The sequence below is a fragment of the Myotis myotis genome, unplaced genomic scaffold, assembly GCF_014108235.1.
Source record: "Myotis myotis isolate mMyoMyo1 unplaced genomic scaffold, mMyoMyo1.p scaffold_m19_p_3, whole genome shotgun sequence".
Taxonomy (NCBI): domain Eukaryota; kingdom Metazoa; phylum Chordata; class Mammalia; order Chiroptera; family Vespertilionidae; genus Myotis; species Myotis myotis.
Window position 1 is genome coordinate 194033920 of NW_023416335.1, and position 15135 is coordinate 194049054.

At 39.7% G+C, this 15135-nt stretch overlaps 1 protein-coding gene across 10 annotated transcripts in view; it reads right to left on the bottom strand.

Moving 5' to 3' along the window:
- The window catches only part of NR2C1 (nuclear receptor subfamily 2 group C member 1), a 41560-nt gene that overhangs the window by 18778 nt on the left and 7647 nt on the right, over positions 1-15135 (bottom strand). For 9 of the 10 annotated variants that reach the window (XM_036299147.1, XM_036299152.1, XM_036299150.1 and 6 more), the window contains 6 exons: positions 11995-12068; positions 10531-10761; positions 7015-7096; positions 4754-4933; positions 3856-4003; positions 3670-3760 (listed from right to left, as the gene is read on the bottom strand). In XM_036299147.1, coding sequence (XP_036155040.1) covers positions 3670-3760; positions 3856-4003; positions 4754-4933; positions 7015-7096; positions 10531-10761; positions 11995-12048 — 786 coding nt within the window. In that variant the 5' untranslated portion in view covers positions 12049-12068. Of the gene's footprint in view, positions 1-3669; positions 3761-3855; positions 4004-4753; positions 4934-7014; positions 7097-10530; positions 10762-11376; positions 11478-11994; positions 12069-15135 lie in introns of those variants that run through there. The other variant, XM_036299148.1, reaches the window with a different exon arrangement.

Genomic DNA, 15135 nt, shown 5'->3' on the forward strand with positions numbered 1-15135 from the left:
AACATAAAATAGAAATTATAAAGAATGTAATAAAATTGTAAAGAATGTAATAAAATTATTATTAGTGAAGAGAGGGAAAAAATGTAAATGTATTATTGAACAGACTTCCTAGGATGCCAACTTTTACTAGGCACTGTGTAGTAAATACCAGGAAATGTGCAGCTCAAAAATCTTACATATTTAAGATACTGGGCTATTTTTACATATTACATTATTTTCCCATTTGCCTTCAGCTTTTATTTTTGTTAATGGAGCATATTGTATATATTTACATATTAATTAGCTTATTAAAAACAACTTTCCTTAACTCTGACTACCCAGAAATATAATTTGTACAGCAAAGGCAGTTAAGTGCTTGATTCTTCTTCCTTTTATTTTCCAATTTGCAGAGGAATAAATCAATGTTGTAGCAACCTCTAATGGCAATAGTGAGTTTTGAGTATCATCTTAAATTCATAGATTTTTACATATTTGATGTTTTTCAATCCATTAGTTATTCTTTTTTAAATGTCCAAATTATTCTAATCCTAATCTAATCTAATGAGAGGGCTTCAGTTGCCTTCTCTGACGTATTGACAGGATCCCTTAATGGTATTTTTTATTCTTCTTTTATGGTTTTTGTTTTCAGTGTTCTTAATCCTAAGAGAATACATGTTTCTGTGATTCATTTGTTATGGTAATTCTTTAGTTTATATGAAATTAATTTTGGTGAATAAGTAGAATGAAATAATTTTTGAGTTCTCCCCAAATGAATGAATGGTCCCAGAATCATTACTGAGCAACCCACCAGTTACTGAGTTCTTGCATGATTACTACTTATATATTTTATTTAATCCTAACAACACTGTGAAATAGGAATCATCATCTCATCATCCCTTTATTGATGATAAGAATTATCCATCATCACTCCAGCAGTAGATAGGGGAAGCAGGGTGGGAAGCCAGGTCTGATGGGAAAATCCATGTTCCTAACCATTCTGCTGTAGCCTTCTTATATATGAGTAAAAGATTTGCCCTAGCCGGTTTGGCTCAGTAGATAGAGCGTCAGCCTGTGTGGACCGAAGGGTCCTGGGATCGATTCCGGTCAGGAGCACATACCTTGGTCACAGGCTCCTCCCTCGCCCAGGCCCTAGTCAGGGTTTGTGCAGAAGGCAACCCATCAGTGTGTTTCTCTCACAACAATGTTTCTCTCTGACTTTCCCTCTCTCTTCCACTCTCGCTAAAAATCAATAGAAAAATATCCTTGGATGAGGATTAACCAAAAAAAAAATTTAACATTTTTTAACTAAAACTTAAACACATATATTCTCTTCCATTTCATAACAAGTCTATGTAACTAAAATTTTAAGTTTTGCCACTCTTGGGCAATGTGGAAAGACCTCACTCAGCCTGTGACTTGAGAGTTTGGGGACCATCTGTCAGAAACTTACCATACAAGGTTGGTATTACAATGTAATACAAAGATATATAGACTGTACAATGTCTAGACAAATAGTAATTTCTCAACAAAACTTAGTTCTTTTCCTTTCCCAAAGGAGTTAATCCTATCTAATAATAGACAAACATGGTAATTGACCATACCTTCGCTACACCTCCCACGGGCTAATCACCATGATATGCAAATTAACCACCAACAAAGATGGCAGCTAATTTGCATACAACGGCTGGGAGCGAAAACTGAAGACACAAAGATGGCGGCTAATTTGCATATAATGGCTGGGAGCGAAGACTGAAGACACCATAGAAGGAAGCCAAGCAACGGAGCCGAGGTAGTGGAGATGGGAGGGAGAGAAGCGGCAGAGATGGGCGGGGTAGGAGCTGCAGAGAAAGGCAGGGTAGGAGCCGCAGAGATGGGAGCGAAGCCCTATTCTTGCAGGAATCCTCCTGCAACGGGCCTCTAGTATACAAATAAAATTCTAAGTAGCAATCTAACTTTGAATCATTTAGACAAGGCTAAATCTCCTAACTCCAAAGTATATGTTAAGAGGCCAAATCTCACTTAGTAGCAGCATGCTAAAGCCCAATCTGTTAGGCTGACACTCTCATTATCCCTATTTTATAGATGAAAAAGGAAAATGAGACAAAGAGGTCAAATAACTTCCCAAGGTTATGCAGCTAGCAGGTGGCAGCTGAAATTAGACTCAAGAGCACAAGTATTAAGAGTGAGTGCCTTGCCCTGGCTGGTGTGGCTCAGTGGTAGAGTGTCAACCTATGAACAAGGAGGTCATGGTTTGATTCTGGGTCAGGGCACATGCCTGAGTTACAGGCTCAATCCCTAGTAGTGGGTGTGCAGGAGACAGTCAATCAGTGATTCTCTCTTGTATTGATGTTTTAATCTCTCTACCTCTCCCCTTTCTCTCTGAACTCAATAAAACTTTTTTTAAAAAATGAATGTCTTAAAGTATTAATCAATAGATATATAACAAATTTGACCATAAATAGGATGAAGAATCTTACATGGTATATAAAACCAGATAACATTACAGGCTAAGAGAAACAAGTCATGGGCTCCCTAAAATCTGTTTTCACAAATGAGTTTTCAGGAGAAATTTTTTTTGTTCTCATAAAAGGTTCCTGAAAACTACAGAATTTTTAAATACTCAATCTAAATAAACAAACCTATATTCCTATAGACTCCTTGCTCAATAAAGAACTGTTCCAAATCTCTAAGAGAACCCAGATTTGGATACATAATGAGAACTCTTGCAAACCTATTTCTACTCTTAACTCAAGTTGGTGATTTGAGTCAGGTGCATTAGGAATTTCAGGTGTGTTGAAATTCACTATACAATCTGTAGTGAAATATAATAGGAATATTAAAATTTTCAAAAATATTTTCATTAATTTTTTAAGAGAGACAGGTAAGGAAAGGGGTAGAGAAAGAAACATCCATTGATGAGAAACATCCATTAGCTGCCTCCTGCACGCCACCCTACTGGGGATCAAGCCGCAACCCAGGCATGTGCTCTGACCTAGAATCGAACCCGTGATCTCTTGGTTCCTGGATAGCTCAACCACTGAACTACATGGGCTGAGCAGGAACATTAAAAATTTTTCAATTATAAATACCTATTTATGATGACTTTTATTTCAACATGAAAAAATCTGGAAGGCTTTTTAATGTTTGTCATTTTCACACTGAAGCTATAATTGTCCTAGTGGAATAATAAATATTTCTACTAATAAAGTTAATTCCTACAGTACTGAGAGCCACGAAATGGAGGGTGCTATAGTGGCTCTGCCTATGTCACAAATGTAAACTAAGCCAGCCTGTACTTACCCTAGGAAAAGAGGACCTGCTGGCCTTAAAAGGAAATCCCTGACTTTGCAGCCAATCATGCTGTTTCCTTGCTGCTGCCTCTCATGCTCTGTGAAACTCACTCCTGCCCAAACTCTCCTGGGGAAGAGTGTTCCACTGCTTATGAGACACTGTTCTCTCCTAATGCATGGGTTGTTTCTCCTTGAATAAAGGACATCAAACTCTTAACTAAATTGATTGTTTTGTCATTTGACACTACAAGACAGTTGATAATTTACATATTTTTTTAAAAAGCAACTTATAATAGGGAATATTTAGGACCAAATCAATTGACTAAATTGATAGAAATAAAGGAAACCATTTTAAAAGCTTAAAAATGTTTAATCTTTACATTAATTGCACTAAACACACCTTATCTGGTGTCATCAGCATAGAGGACTCAGTTTTTATTCCAGACGGATGAATATTCACAAACATTCCTGGATCTAACAGTCCTGCTGACCTGTAACAAATAAGAACAAGTTTCAGCCTTTGTTTCAGTGGGAAGAAAAACAAATGACCAGCTACTTAATGTTTTGTTTGTTGTATTTACTATACCTTGCAGTTTCACTATCTGTTACAAAAGTAGGAGTTGCAGCTAATGGGCTTCGAAGGTCTTTTCGAATGTAGATTTTTTCTGTTGAAGCGGCACAGTTGGAAGATTTTTCTCGTGATACTTCAATGGGTTTTCTTTCACACTGAACAGCTATAAAAATGTGGTAGACTGTCACAATGCAGAATTTACAGGCAATTATAAATGTAAATTTTAGGTCAGCAATGCTGCTCACTGAAGACATGGTGATTAAAACTGAACTCCAAAGACAACCAACCATCAATCTTTAGAAATTATTTGCATATTCGACAAAGCTGCTTTAGTAAACTGTAATAATTAATGTAAAAGTGGCCATTTTGAATTCTTTCCTCTTTCTGTCACTGCTGTGGTAGAAATGTAGATGAATTTATTTTTTATAATCGCAGTCAAGCCTGGCCAGTGGGGCTCAGATGGTTGGGCATCCTCCTGTGCACTGAAAGCTACCAATATTCAAATCCAAGTTTTGCCACTTATTAGTTGTGTGACCTAGAACAAGTACTAAACTTGCTTACTCAAATGTAAAATAGGTAACAGTAGTACCCACTGAATAGAATTTTGCTGTGAAAATAAGAAAGTTATTAGGCATATTTAGAGCTCAATCAATAATAGCTGCCAAAAACTAAACTTAGTTAATTATGCTTTTTTTTTTTTTACCATGTTCAAACTAGAAATACACAACTGGCATATAGGCACTCAAAAACTATTTGTTGTGTGAATTAAAAATACATATGTATATATTTCTATAATTTTAGTTGGAAAACTATAAATTAAAAAGCATATAAAATTGACATTTTAATGTGCTAATTTTAACATACTTCTAGTCTGCCTGAATTCTTAATTTTCTCCTTTAAAACTAATACATACAGTCTTGTTTCATTCCAAACGCAATACATCTCTGTAACCTGCAATATTGACAGCGGTTTCGATGATGTTTATTGATAATACAGTCCTTAGATCCTCGACATGAGTAAACTAAATTTTTTCGGATACTTCTTTTAAAAAATCCTTTGCAGCCTTCACAAGTTACTGCTCCATAATGACGTCCTAGAGACAAAATATTTAAAAGTCATATATTTTAGAATAGAAATGAAATAAGCCCATTTCTTCCCTTTAAACAACATATATGAGATGAAACTGAGATTTTTGAGTTTATGACATGAAAAAAATGTTTAGGAGTTACCAAACAGAAAATGAAAACAACCATATTCTCTGATAAGATATATTAAACAATACCAGTGTTTTTAATTTTATAACATAACTATTTTCACTTCTGATAGCACAAATTAGTTATTATATACTGCATATTTCAATCTAAAAACTATGCTCCAAAAAAAGGATATAATATCAGTTACTATCTGAACTATAATAATCCCTCCTCGCTATGGGTTCCACATGTTTTTTTTGTCCACCAAATTCGTTTTAATTTTTTTTAATTTATCTTTATTGTTGAAAGTATTACAAATGTCCTCCCTTCTTTCTCCATTGACTCCCTCTGCCCAGGCCTTCACCACACTATTGTCTGTGTCATGGGTTATGCATATATGCATGTATGTTCTTCGGTTAAATTCTCCCTACATACCCCTATCTTTCCTCTGAGATTCATCAGCCTGTTCCATGCTTCTATGCCTATGGGTTTATTTTGTTCACTAGATTCCACATATGCGTGAGATCATATGATACTTGTCTTTCTCTTACTGGCTTATTTCACTTAGCATAATACTCTTCAGGACCCTCCATGCTGTCTCAAAGGGTAAGAGACCCTTCTTTATTTACAGCTGCATAGTATTCCATGGTATAAATGTACCACTGTGGGTTCCATTTTTCAAAACTCTGGAAGCATCTGTAGTGCTCTGATTAGCCTATCATTTCACAAACCATTTCTTTGGCATAACATCTATTAACAAACTGAACACACTCTAAGTAAAGCTCTAGTGAAGATTTTTGTAATTAAGCTATGGGCTAGTTTAAAGAAAATTAACCTCTAGAGTGCCAGGGAGTGCGATCGAGTTCCACCTGTCTTTCCCCCAAAAGTGCTGGGAGCACTATCGCACTCCTCCTGCAGTGTCACTATTAGATGCTAGTAGTTCACTCTTTATTGACAGACGGCACCTAAGTGCAGATTACTTATGATTCTGAATGTTTGTAGTTCTAAAATTGACCACTGGCATTTATCTGCCTAATTTTCATAATTTTTTTCCTAAACTGCTGTAAAATCAGCAAAAATGCCTTAGCAATTTTAGCATAGTTCCTAGGATATTCGTTGGCATTCAAAGGGTTAAAGAAAACAAACTGGGCCCTTAAATTATATCACATTGGCACCTATAAATACATTTGAATGAACATGGGTTTGTATTTCTGGCATGATGAGGTAACAATAGCCAGAACTAAAATGACATAGCCCTGAATACTAGTAACAGGTTTGGAGAAATGCCTGATGGGCTATGCAAAGAATTAAATACAGGTTAACCAGAGCTTTTTCCACCTCAATAATTCAAGTTACTCTGTATTGCTAGAATGAGAACAGGGCTCAACAGGTAGGTTACCAACTTAGTGTTATATATTACCAAGGATCACAACTCATTTTTACCAATTCTCTGCCAAAACTGGTGTCACATTAAAAAAAAATTTCCACACCTTCAGTTTACCTTCAAAAAGTAAACTGGCCAGTTGCTCAGTGGTTAGAGCGTTGGTCCTTGGACCAAAGTGTCACACAAATTTGATTCCTGGCCCTGATCTGCACCTTGTGGGAGGAAACCATATTGATGTGTCTTTTTCACATTAATGTTTCTCTCTCTCTCTCATCCCCTCTTCTCTCCCTTCACCTTTTTCTAAAAATCAATGGGAAAAATATCCTCAGGTGAGGATTAACAACAACAAAAATGGTAACCGTCTTTCATAATGCTCTGAAATATAGTTTTTTTCACTGACAGATCAAATTAAACTGCACTGAAGAGAAAAATCTTTACATTAATAAAAAGCTCTGGGGAAAAAATCAGGTAAATTTCATTAGCTACAAATATGAACCATAAAAACTACATGCGCCTTTATTTTTCTTTTTATTTTCATGGTAGTGTGATAGTTATTTTAACAACACAACAGATATAGGAAATTATTTTTAATGTTACCTGATGCTTTGTCTCCACATACTACGCAAAGATCAAAAATCTTATTTGGTCCTTGGTCTGAAGAAGAATTATCTGTTAAGAACTAAAGTAAATCCCCCAAAACAAAAACAAAACACAACAATGTTATTACTCAATAATGCTTTTCATGTAAAAAATTAAAAGAACAGCCAGTCTTATTTTTTGCTTCCTTTTTAAGTTATTTTGAAACTTTAAACTCTATTATTATGCATATACTAATTAAACTATTTGTAATTTTCTTAACATATAGGAAAAATTTCAATGTTATAAGAAGCAACAACAGTAATACCTTTTTAATTTGTTTCATAACAACTTCATTAAAGTAAATGACTATTAAACACATGAACACATAAGTAGTTTTTAATGCTTTTCACAGATTAAGCATTTAATATGCATATGGAACTTGTCAGATTATCGCAACATTATCAATCCTATCATGACATTTGTCTTTAAAAAGCTTAGAACCTTTCCACTGGAATGGCATGATTAAAACATGCTATGACAGCATAAAAAACTAACTAGATTTTTAAAAGAAAAAAATTTTGTTGCTGTATTAACTTTATAATTATGGAAATATAATTGATAAAGGTATAAACTTTTTATTAATGGGCTGTCTTAGGTTTGGGCTGGGTGTAAGTGGTGGAGAGCATGGACTCTGATAAATGGTAGCAAGTTAGTGGGACTAGGTGGAATAGCCGTGGGTAAATTACTAAGCCTCTTTCCGTTATATAAAGAGCTCATCACTAAGTACAACTAATGCTGGTAAAGAAATACTAGTTTCTTCTCTTAGGCTTATCCTTCAATCTTTTCATCATTTTCTTTCAATCTTTTGAAAAGTGAACAAATTAATTTCAATCCCAAAAATGTGATATAGCATTTAGTAAACACCTTCCCCTGCTTTAAAACAACCCACAAAGTAACCCTCTACTTTGACTTTTTCTTCTCTTAGGGGTGTGAATGACTTTAGAAGTAATTCTGATTTTAAAAAATTTAAACAGTTCTTAAAATAGCTGTCCTGTTATGTTATAGTGCCATCATTTCTTTTTACATTACTATAAAATCAGCCTTCAATAAAACCTTAAAAAAATTTCTATTAGATGTCCTTTGAAAGTGCCTAAGACAAATACCATTCTTTTCCTAAATGGCACATCTATTGCAAAAGGTGTTAATATTTTATCTGCTACTTATTTCTACGGGTAGAAGAGATATTGAGAGGGCAAGGGATTTGCCCATATGCCATCTTAGGTTATTAGACCAGAAAGGAAATCTTGGTCCAAGAAATTTCATCCTATACTTGTTTCTCTTTCATTGCCCTTAGCAATAATCCATTAAGTAGTAAAAATACCAATATTACTTCCATGTTCATAATATAATTTTTTTTAAAGAGTAAAAATCTGACACATATTTCTTCAGCCAGGAGATCAAGGTTAATGTCACCAGTCATAAGGTGTGATGATAGTAAGTAAGTACCCTTGATATGATGTAATGAAAATGGCACTTAAACTCTGTGATCCTGCTCCCTAAAACCCACGACCCCAATCTAACATGAGAAAAATATAAGCCAAAGTCTCAGAGGGGGGGCAACCTACACTTTACCTAACCAGTATACAGCAAAACTGTCAAGGTAATTAAATACAAGGTAAGTATGAGAAATGGTCATAGGTAAGAGGAATCTAAGGAGATATGGCAACTAAATGCAATATAGTATCCTGAAACAGAAATAATACTAGGTAAAAATCAGGGAAAGATAAAAATAACTATTTTAGTTAATAATGTATCAATATTAATTAATTATAACAAATGTGTCATCCTAATGCAAAATGTTAAAACAGGAGAAACTGTGTGTTGGGAGGTTATATTGGAACTCTGCATACTAACTGCTTATATTTCTATTAACGTAAAACTTCAAAAAAAAATCAAATTTGTTAATAAAATAAAGAAATTAAGGTATGTATAATGTTATAAATATTTTTAGTGACTCCTATCCATTTTCTACCTCAGCAATTTCTAAAATGATGTAACTGAAAGAATAAAATCCAACAGGATACATAGGCAAGATTTTGTGTTTCATGAATTAGGAGTTTTTCAATCCTGAAAGGAATTTTCTTTGATCAGTTTTTCATTAAAAAAATGTGGAATCCAATTTTAAGCGGGCACTCACCCAAAATCTCTCTGGAGGCAAACTTAATGGTTCATTATATTTGTATTCAATTGTAACAACCAGAAGTAAAAACATCTACATAACCATAGACATGCAATGTGTAAAAGCCCTAACTGGCTCTTGAAGTATAATATAGAACTAGCAAAAATTAACACTAACTACACTACTGAGTTTGAATATTAAAGGAGACCATAGAGTAAATGGCTTGCTTTATCAACGAAGATGTAGATAACAACAGAAGAGGCTAACTGACAGCAGCTATGATACCAACTTGTTAATATGGATGCTGCTGGTTCAAGGCACAGGCATCTTGGTCCTAGAAACTGCAGCCACAGAAGATGCTCCTGATCTGGCAGTTTCCTAACTGTGCAGAAGCAGCAGGACTCTTAGAAGTAGTTCTCAAGTGTGCTCCAGTAGTTATTTTTTGAAACCTGACCTAGAACTGTTTCTTCAGCCCTCCTGCAACAATTCTTTGAGCTCTCTATATTCTATACTAGAGGCCTGGTGCACAAAATCTGTGCACGAAGGGGGGGGGGGTCCCTCTCCTCAGCCCAACCTGCACCCTCTCCAATCTGGGACTCCTCGGGGGATGTCCGACTGCCCTCTCACAATCCTGGACCACAGGCTCCTAATCGCTCACCTGCCTGCCTGCCTGGTCGCCCCTAACTACCGCCCCCCACACCCCGGCCAGCCTGATCGCCCCTTACCGCCTCTGCGTGCTGGCTGATTGCCCCTAACTGCCCGCCCTGCCGGCCTGGTTGCTCCCAACTGCTCCCCTCTGCCGGCCTAGTCGCCCGCAACTGCCCCCCATGCCAGCCTGGTCGCCTCTAACTGCCCTGCTTGCCAGCCTAATCGCCCCCAACTGCCCCCCCCCCCCCAGCCTGGTTGCCCCCAACTGCACCTCCCCTGCCTGCCTGGTCACCCTAACTTCCCGCCCCCTGCTGTCCTGGTTGCCTCTTACTGCCCCCCCGCCCCCCCGGCTGGGCTGGTCGCCCCTAACTGCCCTCCCTGCTGGCCTAATCGCCATACACAGCCTGCTGTTCAGTCATCTGGTTGTCCCTCACTTACCCCCCTGCCAGCCTGGTCACCCCACGCTGCCTGCTTGTTCAGTCGTTTGGTCATCTCTCACTAACCCCCCTGCTGGGCTGGTCGTAGGCAGCCATCTTGTGAGGGCGTGAGGGTTAATTTGCATATTACATCTTTATTATATAGGATTTAGTCCCTTCCTGCTAAACTTGCCAGAGTGGATCTTACTGTATGTAACTAAGAGCATACTTATGACATGCTTTTTAATTCTTTTCAAGTGTAAGATACAAAGACACACTGTGATTATTTACCTGGAGGTGTTGTGCAGACAAATCAGGAGTTGTAAAAAATAACTGGTTGACACCTGCTGCATCAGGAGTTGTGAGAAAAACTTTCCCAGGTGTGGAATCTTGTCTAGCCAGAATGACTTTGCTTGGAGTAGAGACATCGTGATTTGTCAGAATGAACTGCTTGCCTTGTGTGTTATGATCAAGTGATGTCACAATCTGGATTTTTTGGCCAGTTTGCTGCTCTGTAACAACCTAACACAATCATGTAAAATTAATAATCAAATCAACTCAATTTTTCCTCTCTCAAAGAACACAATTTTGTCATACCTTCAGAAAAAGCTGGAAAAGCATACCCATCACACAAGTATTCAATACTAGTGCCCTGGTGCACAGATTCGTGCACATTGAAAGGAAATTAATTACAAGGTGGCCAGCGGGGCAGAACTGGGCAAGATGGACCGGACATGCCCTGGAGCCAACCTCCCATGGCCCCTCCCCAGTCAGCTGCACCTGGGGCAGCACCATGGCTTGAAGGGCTCTGCAGAGTGAGCGGGGTCCCTCCAGAAGGTGGGGTCCCTCAGCCTGGCCTGCGGGGATCGGGCCGAAACTGGCTTTCTGACATCCCCCAAGGGGTCCCGGATTGTGAGAGGGCAGTTCTTGAGTGACTCACCCTGGAATCGGGCTCCCTCCTCTCTGGTTCCAGGGTGTGTCACCCAAGAACTGCCACTGCCAGCTCATCACATATATATTCAATATAATACATATATATATCTTTTAAATTAGCAATTCTACTTCCATGAAACCCTATCTTACAGAAATAAACAAATGTAAAAATAAATAAAGGTACAATAGTAAGAACAGTTAGACCTCACTATTTTGATTTCTTCCTTCCCCTTCCCTTTCACCTTCCATTTAGACAAGCATACACTGGGTATATTCTATATGCAAAGCACTGTTTGTTCTGGGTCCTAGAATAGAGCAATAAACAAAATTTTTGTTTTCATCAAGCTTTACAAGTTCTGGATTTCCTACTGTGTGAAATGGAGATACACTGGAGGGTTTATGAAGCAGAGGAGTGCCAGGATCTTTTTCAAAAAGGATCATTCTAGATTTAGTGTGAAGACTAGACTGTGAATGTTCAAGAGTAGAATTAAGGGAGACCAGAAAAAAGGATATTATTACACAGATACTGGCAATATTTGGGTATTATATATTGGCAGAGATACTGGCTGAGAACAGGGAAGTAGCCATACTGGGGGGGTGGGGGACACCTGAATTTGGGATATCTTAAGAAAGGAAAGATGACAAGATGAGCTGAATAGACTAGAAGTAAAATGTAAGGAAAGAGTCAAGGATGACTATAAAATTTTGGCCTGAGGAATTTGGAGGACAAAATTGCCATCTTTTATCACTGTATTTCAGAACCTAGTATATACATTTGATGTAGTTCGGTGAACTAGTGAATGAACTATAAACTAACCATACCTCTCCCATCTGTTGTTCAATAATTTGATGAGCAATTTCTTCTATGGTTGCCATGATCTAATTGCCAAAATGTCCTGCCAAAAATAAAAAGATAATTTTTTATAATTATACCCATAAAATATATTTATTAAAGAATTTAGAAATGAAATTATATGTTAGGATTTTCCTCAAAGCAATCCAGTTAGGTGGGCAGGGGTGGGAAGGAAAAAATAAAACAAAATTGACCATGCACTGACAGTTACTGGTTAAGTTTACACAGGGGTTCATAAAATTATTGTCTGCTTTTATATATTTTGAAAATGTCTATTAAAAAAACTATTCAACCAAACAATTTCACTTTTCAAAGATACTGAAGCCTAAACAGAACTCTACTACAGATTAGGAGTAGTTTATAAACTTAAACAAGGGTAATCCTATCTGTAAACAAACACATACTGTAGCCATTTAACACACTTTTATCAAATATTATAAAAACTGACAAAATAATTGCATTTATTCAGAAGGATGGAAGATTTCTCTAGAATCATTTCACTAATGATCATTCTTCAGTAGTGGCAATTTGGTTAACTGAATTTAATGAAAAGTAGTCTTCAAATGGATTTGAGAGCCTGTAAGATTAATGAGTTGACTTTGACTTGTTTTTCTTTACATGGGGTAGTCAAGAATATAAAATTTACTTCAGGCTTTATATTATACTAGAGACCCAATGCACGAATTCGTGCACAGGTGGGTCCCTAGGCCTGGCTGGCGATAGAGGCCTATTGGGGCCTGCAGGCTGGGAGAGGAGGAACTACGACCGGTAGGGGGGAGGGACCGCGGGAGGTTGGCTGACCTAGGGAGTTTGGTTGTTGGAGTGCACTGACCACCAGGGGGCAGCTCCTGTGTTGAGTGTCTGCCCCCTGGTGGTCAGTGCGTGTCATAGTGACAGATCACTTAGGCTTTTATATATATACACTAGAGGCCCGGTACACAAAAATTTGTGCACTGGGGGGGGGGGGGGGGGTCCCCTCAACCCGGCCTGTGCCCTCTCGCAGTCTGGGAGCCCTCGGGAGATAATGACCTGCTGGCTAAGGCCCAATCCCTAGGTTCAGCCCCTGGTCGGGCTCAGAGCAGGGCCGATTGGGGAGTTGGGGCGCCGCCCCCTGTCATGCACAGAGCAGGGTGATCGGGAGGTTGTGATTCCAGCCTCAGTCAGGCTCAGGGTAGGGCCGATTGGGGGGTTGGGGCACCGCCCCCTGTCACACTCAAGGCAGGGTTGATGGGGAGGTTGCAGCGTCACCCCGTCATGCACAGAGCAGGGCCAATCAGGGGGTTAGGGAGCTCCCCCCGTCACGCACAGAACAGGGCCCATCAGGGGGTTGGGGAGCTCCCCCCTGTCACTCACAGAGCAGGGCCGATCAGGGGGTTGAGGAGCTCCCCCGTCACTCACAGAGTAGGGCCGATAGGGGAGTTGGGGCACCGCCCCCTGTCACACACAGAGCAGGGCAGATCAGGGGGTTGGGGCGCCGCACCCTGTCACACTCAGGGCAGGGCCGATGGGGAGGTTATGGCTCTACCCCGTCACCCACAGAGCAGGGCCGATCAGGGGGCTGGGGCGCCGCAGCCTGTCACACACAGATCTGCAGGGCAATCAGGGGGTTGGGGAGCTCCCCCCTATCAGGCACAGAGCAGGGCTGATCAGGGGGTTGGGGCGCCTTCCCCTGTCACGAACAGAGCAGGGCCAATAGGGAGGTTGTGGCCCTGCCCCGTCACACACAGAGGCGCAGGGCAATCAGGGGGTTTGGGCGCTGCCCCCTGTCACGCTGATCCCAGTGCTGGGAGGTATATTACCCTTTTACTATATAGGATAGAGGCCTGTTGCATGGGTGGGGGCCGGCTGGTTTTTCCCTGAAGGGTGTCCTAAATCAGGGTGGGGGTCCCCACTGGGGTGCCTGGCCAGCCTGGATGAGGGGATGATGGCTGTTTGCAGCTGGTCACACACCCTTCAGGGTGGGGGTCCCCACTGGGGTGCCTGGCCAGTCTGGGTGAGGGGCTGAGGGCTTTTTTCAGGCTGGTGGGTGACCGAAGCTCCCAACCGCTCCTTTTTTTCTTTTTTCTTTTTTTTTTATCTGGGCCAGCTTTAGCTCTGAGGCTTGGCTCCAGCTCTTAGGCCTCCGCTGCTGAAAGCTGGTATCTGGTTTGTTTGGGTTCTATAATCGAAACACTGTTTCAACTCCAGCTCCAAGATCCCCGCTGGCTGAAAGCAGGTTTCTGGGATTTTGTTTAGCTTTTATATTTGTAACAATGTTTCAAACTGCAAGCTCAGAGCCTCCCTCCCTTCCCCCAGCCACCTGCTGCAACAGCCGGCCATGGCCTCCCTCCCTTCCCCAGCCAGCCCTGCCCCTTGGTCGAACTCCCAGTTGATGGGACAATTTGCATACCATACTTTTATTATATAGGATATTGTTTGTCATAAATTCATTAATATTGGGTAATTATAATTAATATTAATTGTCAAGTTATCTGAATTCTTTTTCTTTATATCAATTTTATTAAAATTATAAATGCTTCAATTAGTTGTGCTAAAAAGCAATGTTCAATATTTAGCATGATTATTCAACTCTCACTAGACTGGAAAGCAGTGGCCTCAACCTCTCTGGAACCAATCGAGGAGACAATGCTTCTCCCTGGGCCTTGTGTTCTGGGCCCATGGTAGCAGTGTCAGTACTGTTAACTTCTGACCCATTTTTGAGGCACATTCTTCCCTATTCTTGAAGGATAACACATGTTTAAAACTGAATAGCTCTGCTGGCCCAACCAATAGAATCCCAGAAGTCCAAGAGCCTGCCTTTATTTCATCTCATTTGTGTCCTCTTCAGTCCAAGCTGGTAGCATTTCTGTTGGTATAAGATCCTCAAAAATCTTGTTGCTCCATGCAATTCATAGTGGTGCAAGCCATCCAAGAGTCCCCTAAAAATCTCTCCTGGATAAACCATCTGTATTCCATCTCTCATTCTGTTGAGATGACTGATTGGCTCAAAATATCACATGCCCATAATCTCTTTAGCAAATGACTGCCCAGTTACACCCAAACCTGGGTAGTCTCTCCAGAACAAGCTTTCTCCTTTTTTTTTGCAATATGGATAAGCTGAGTATTTTCCA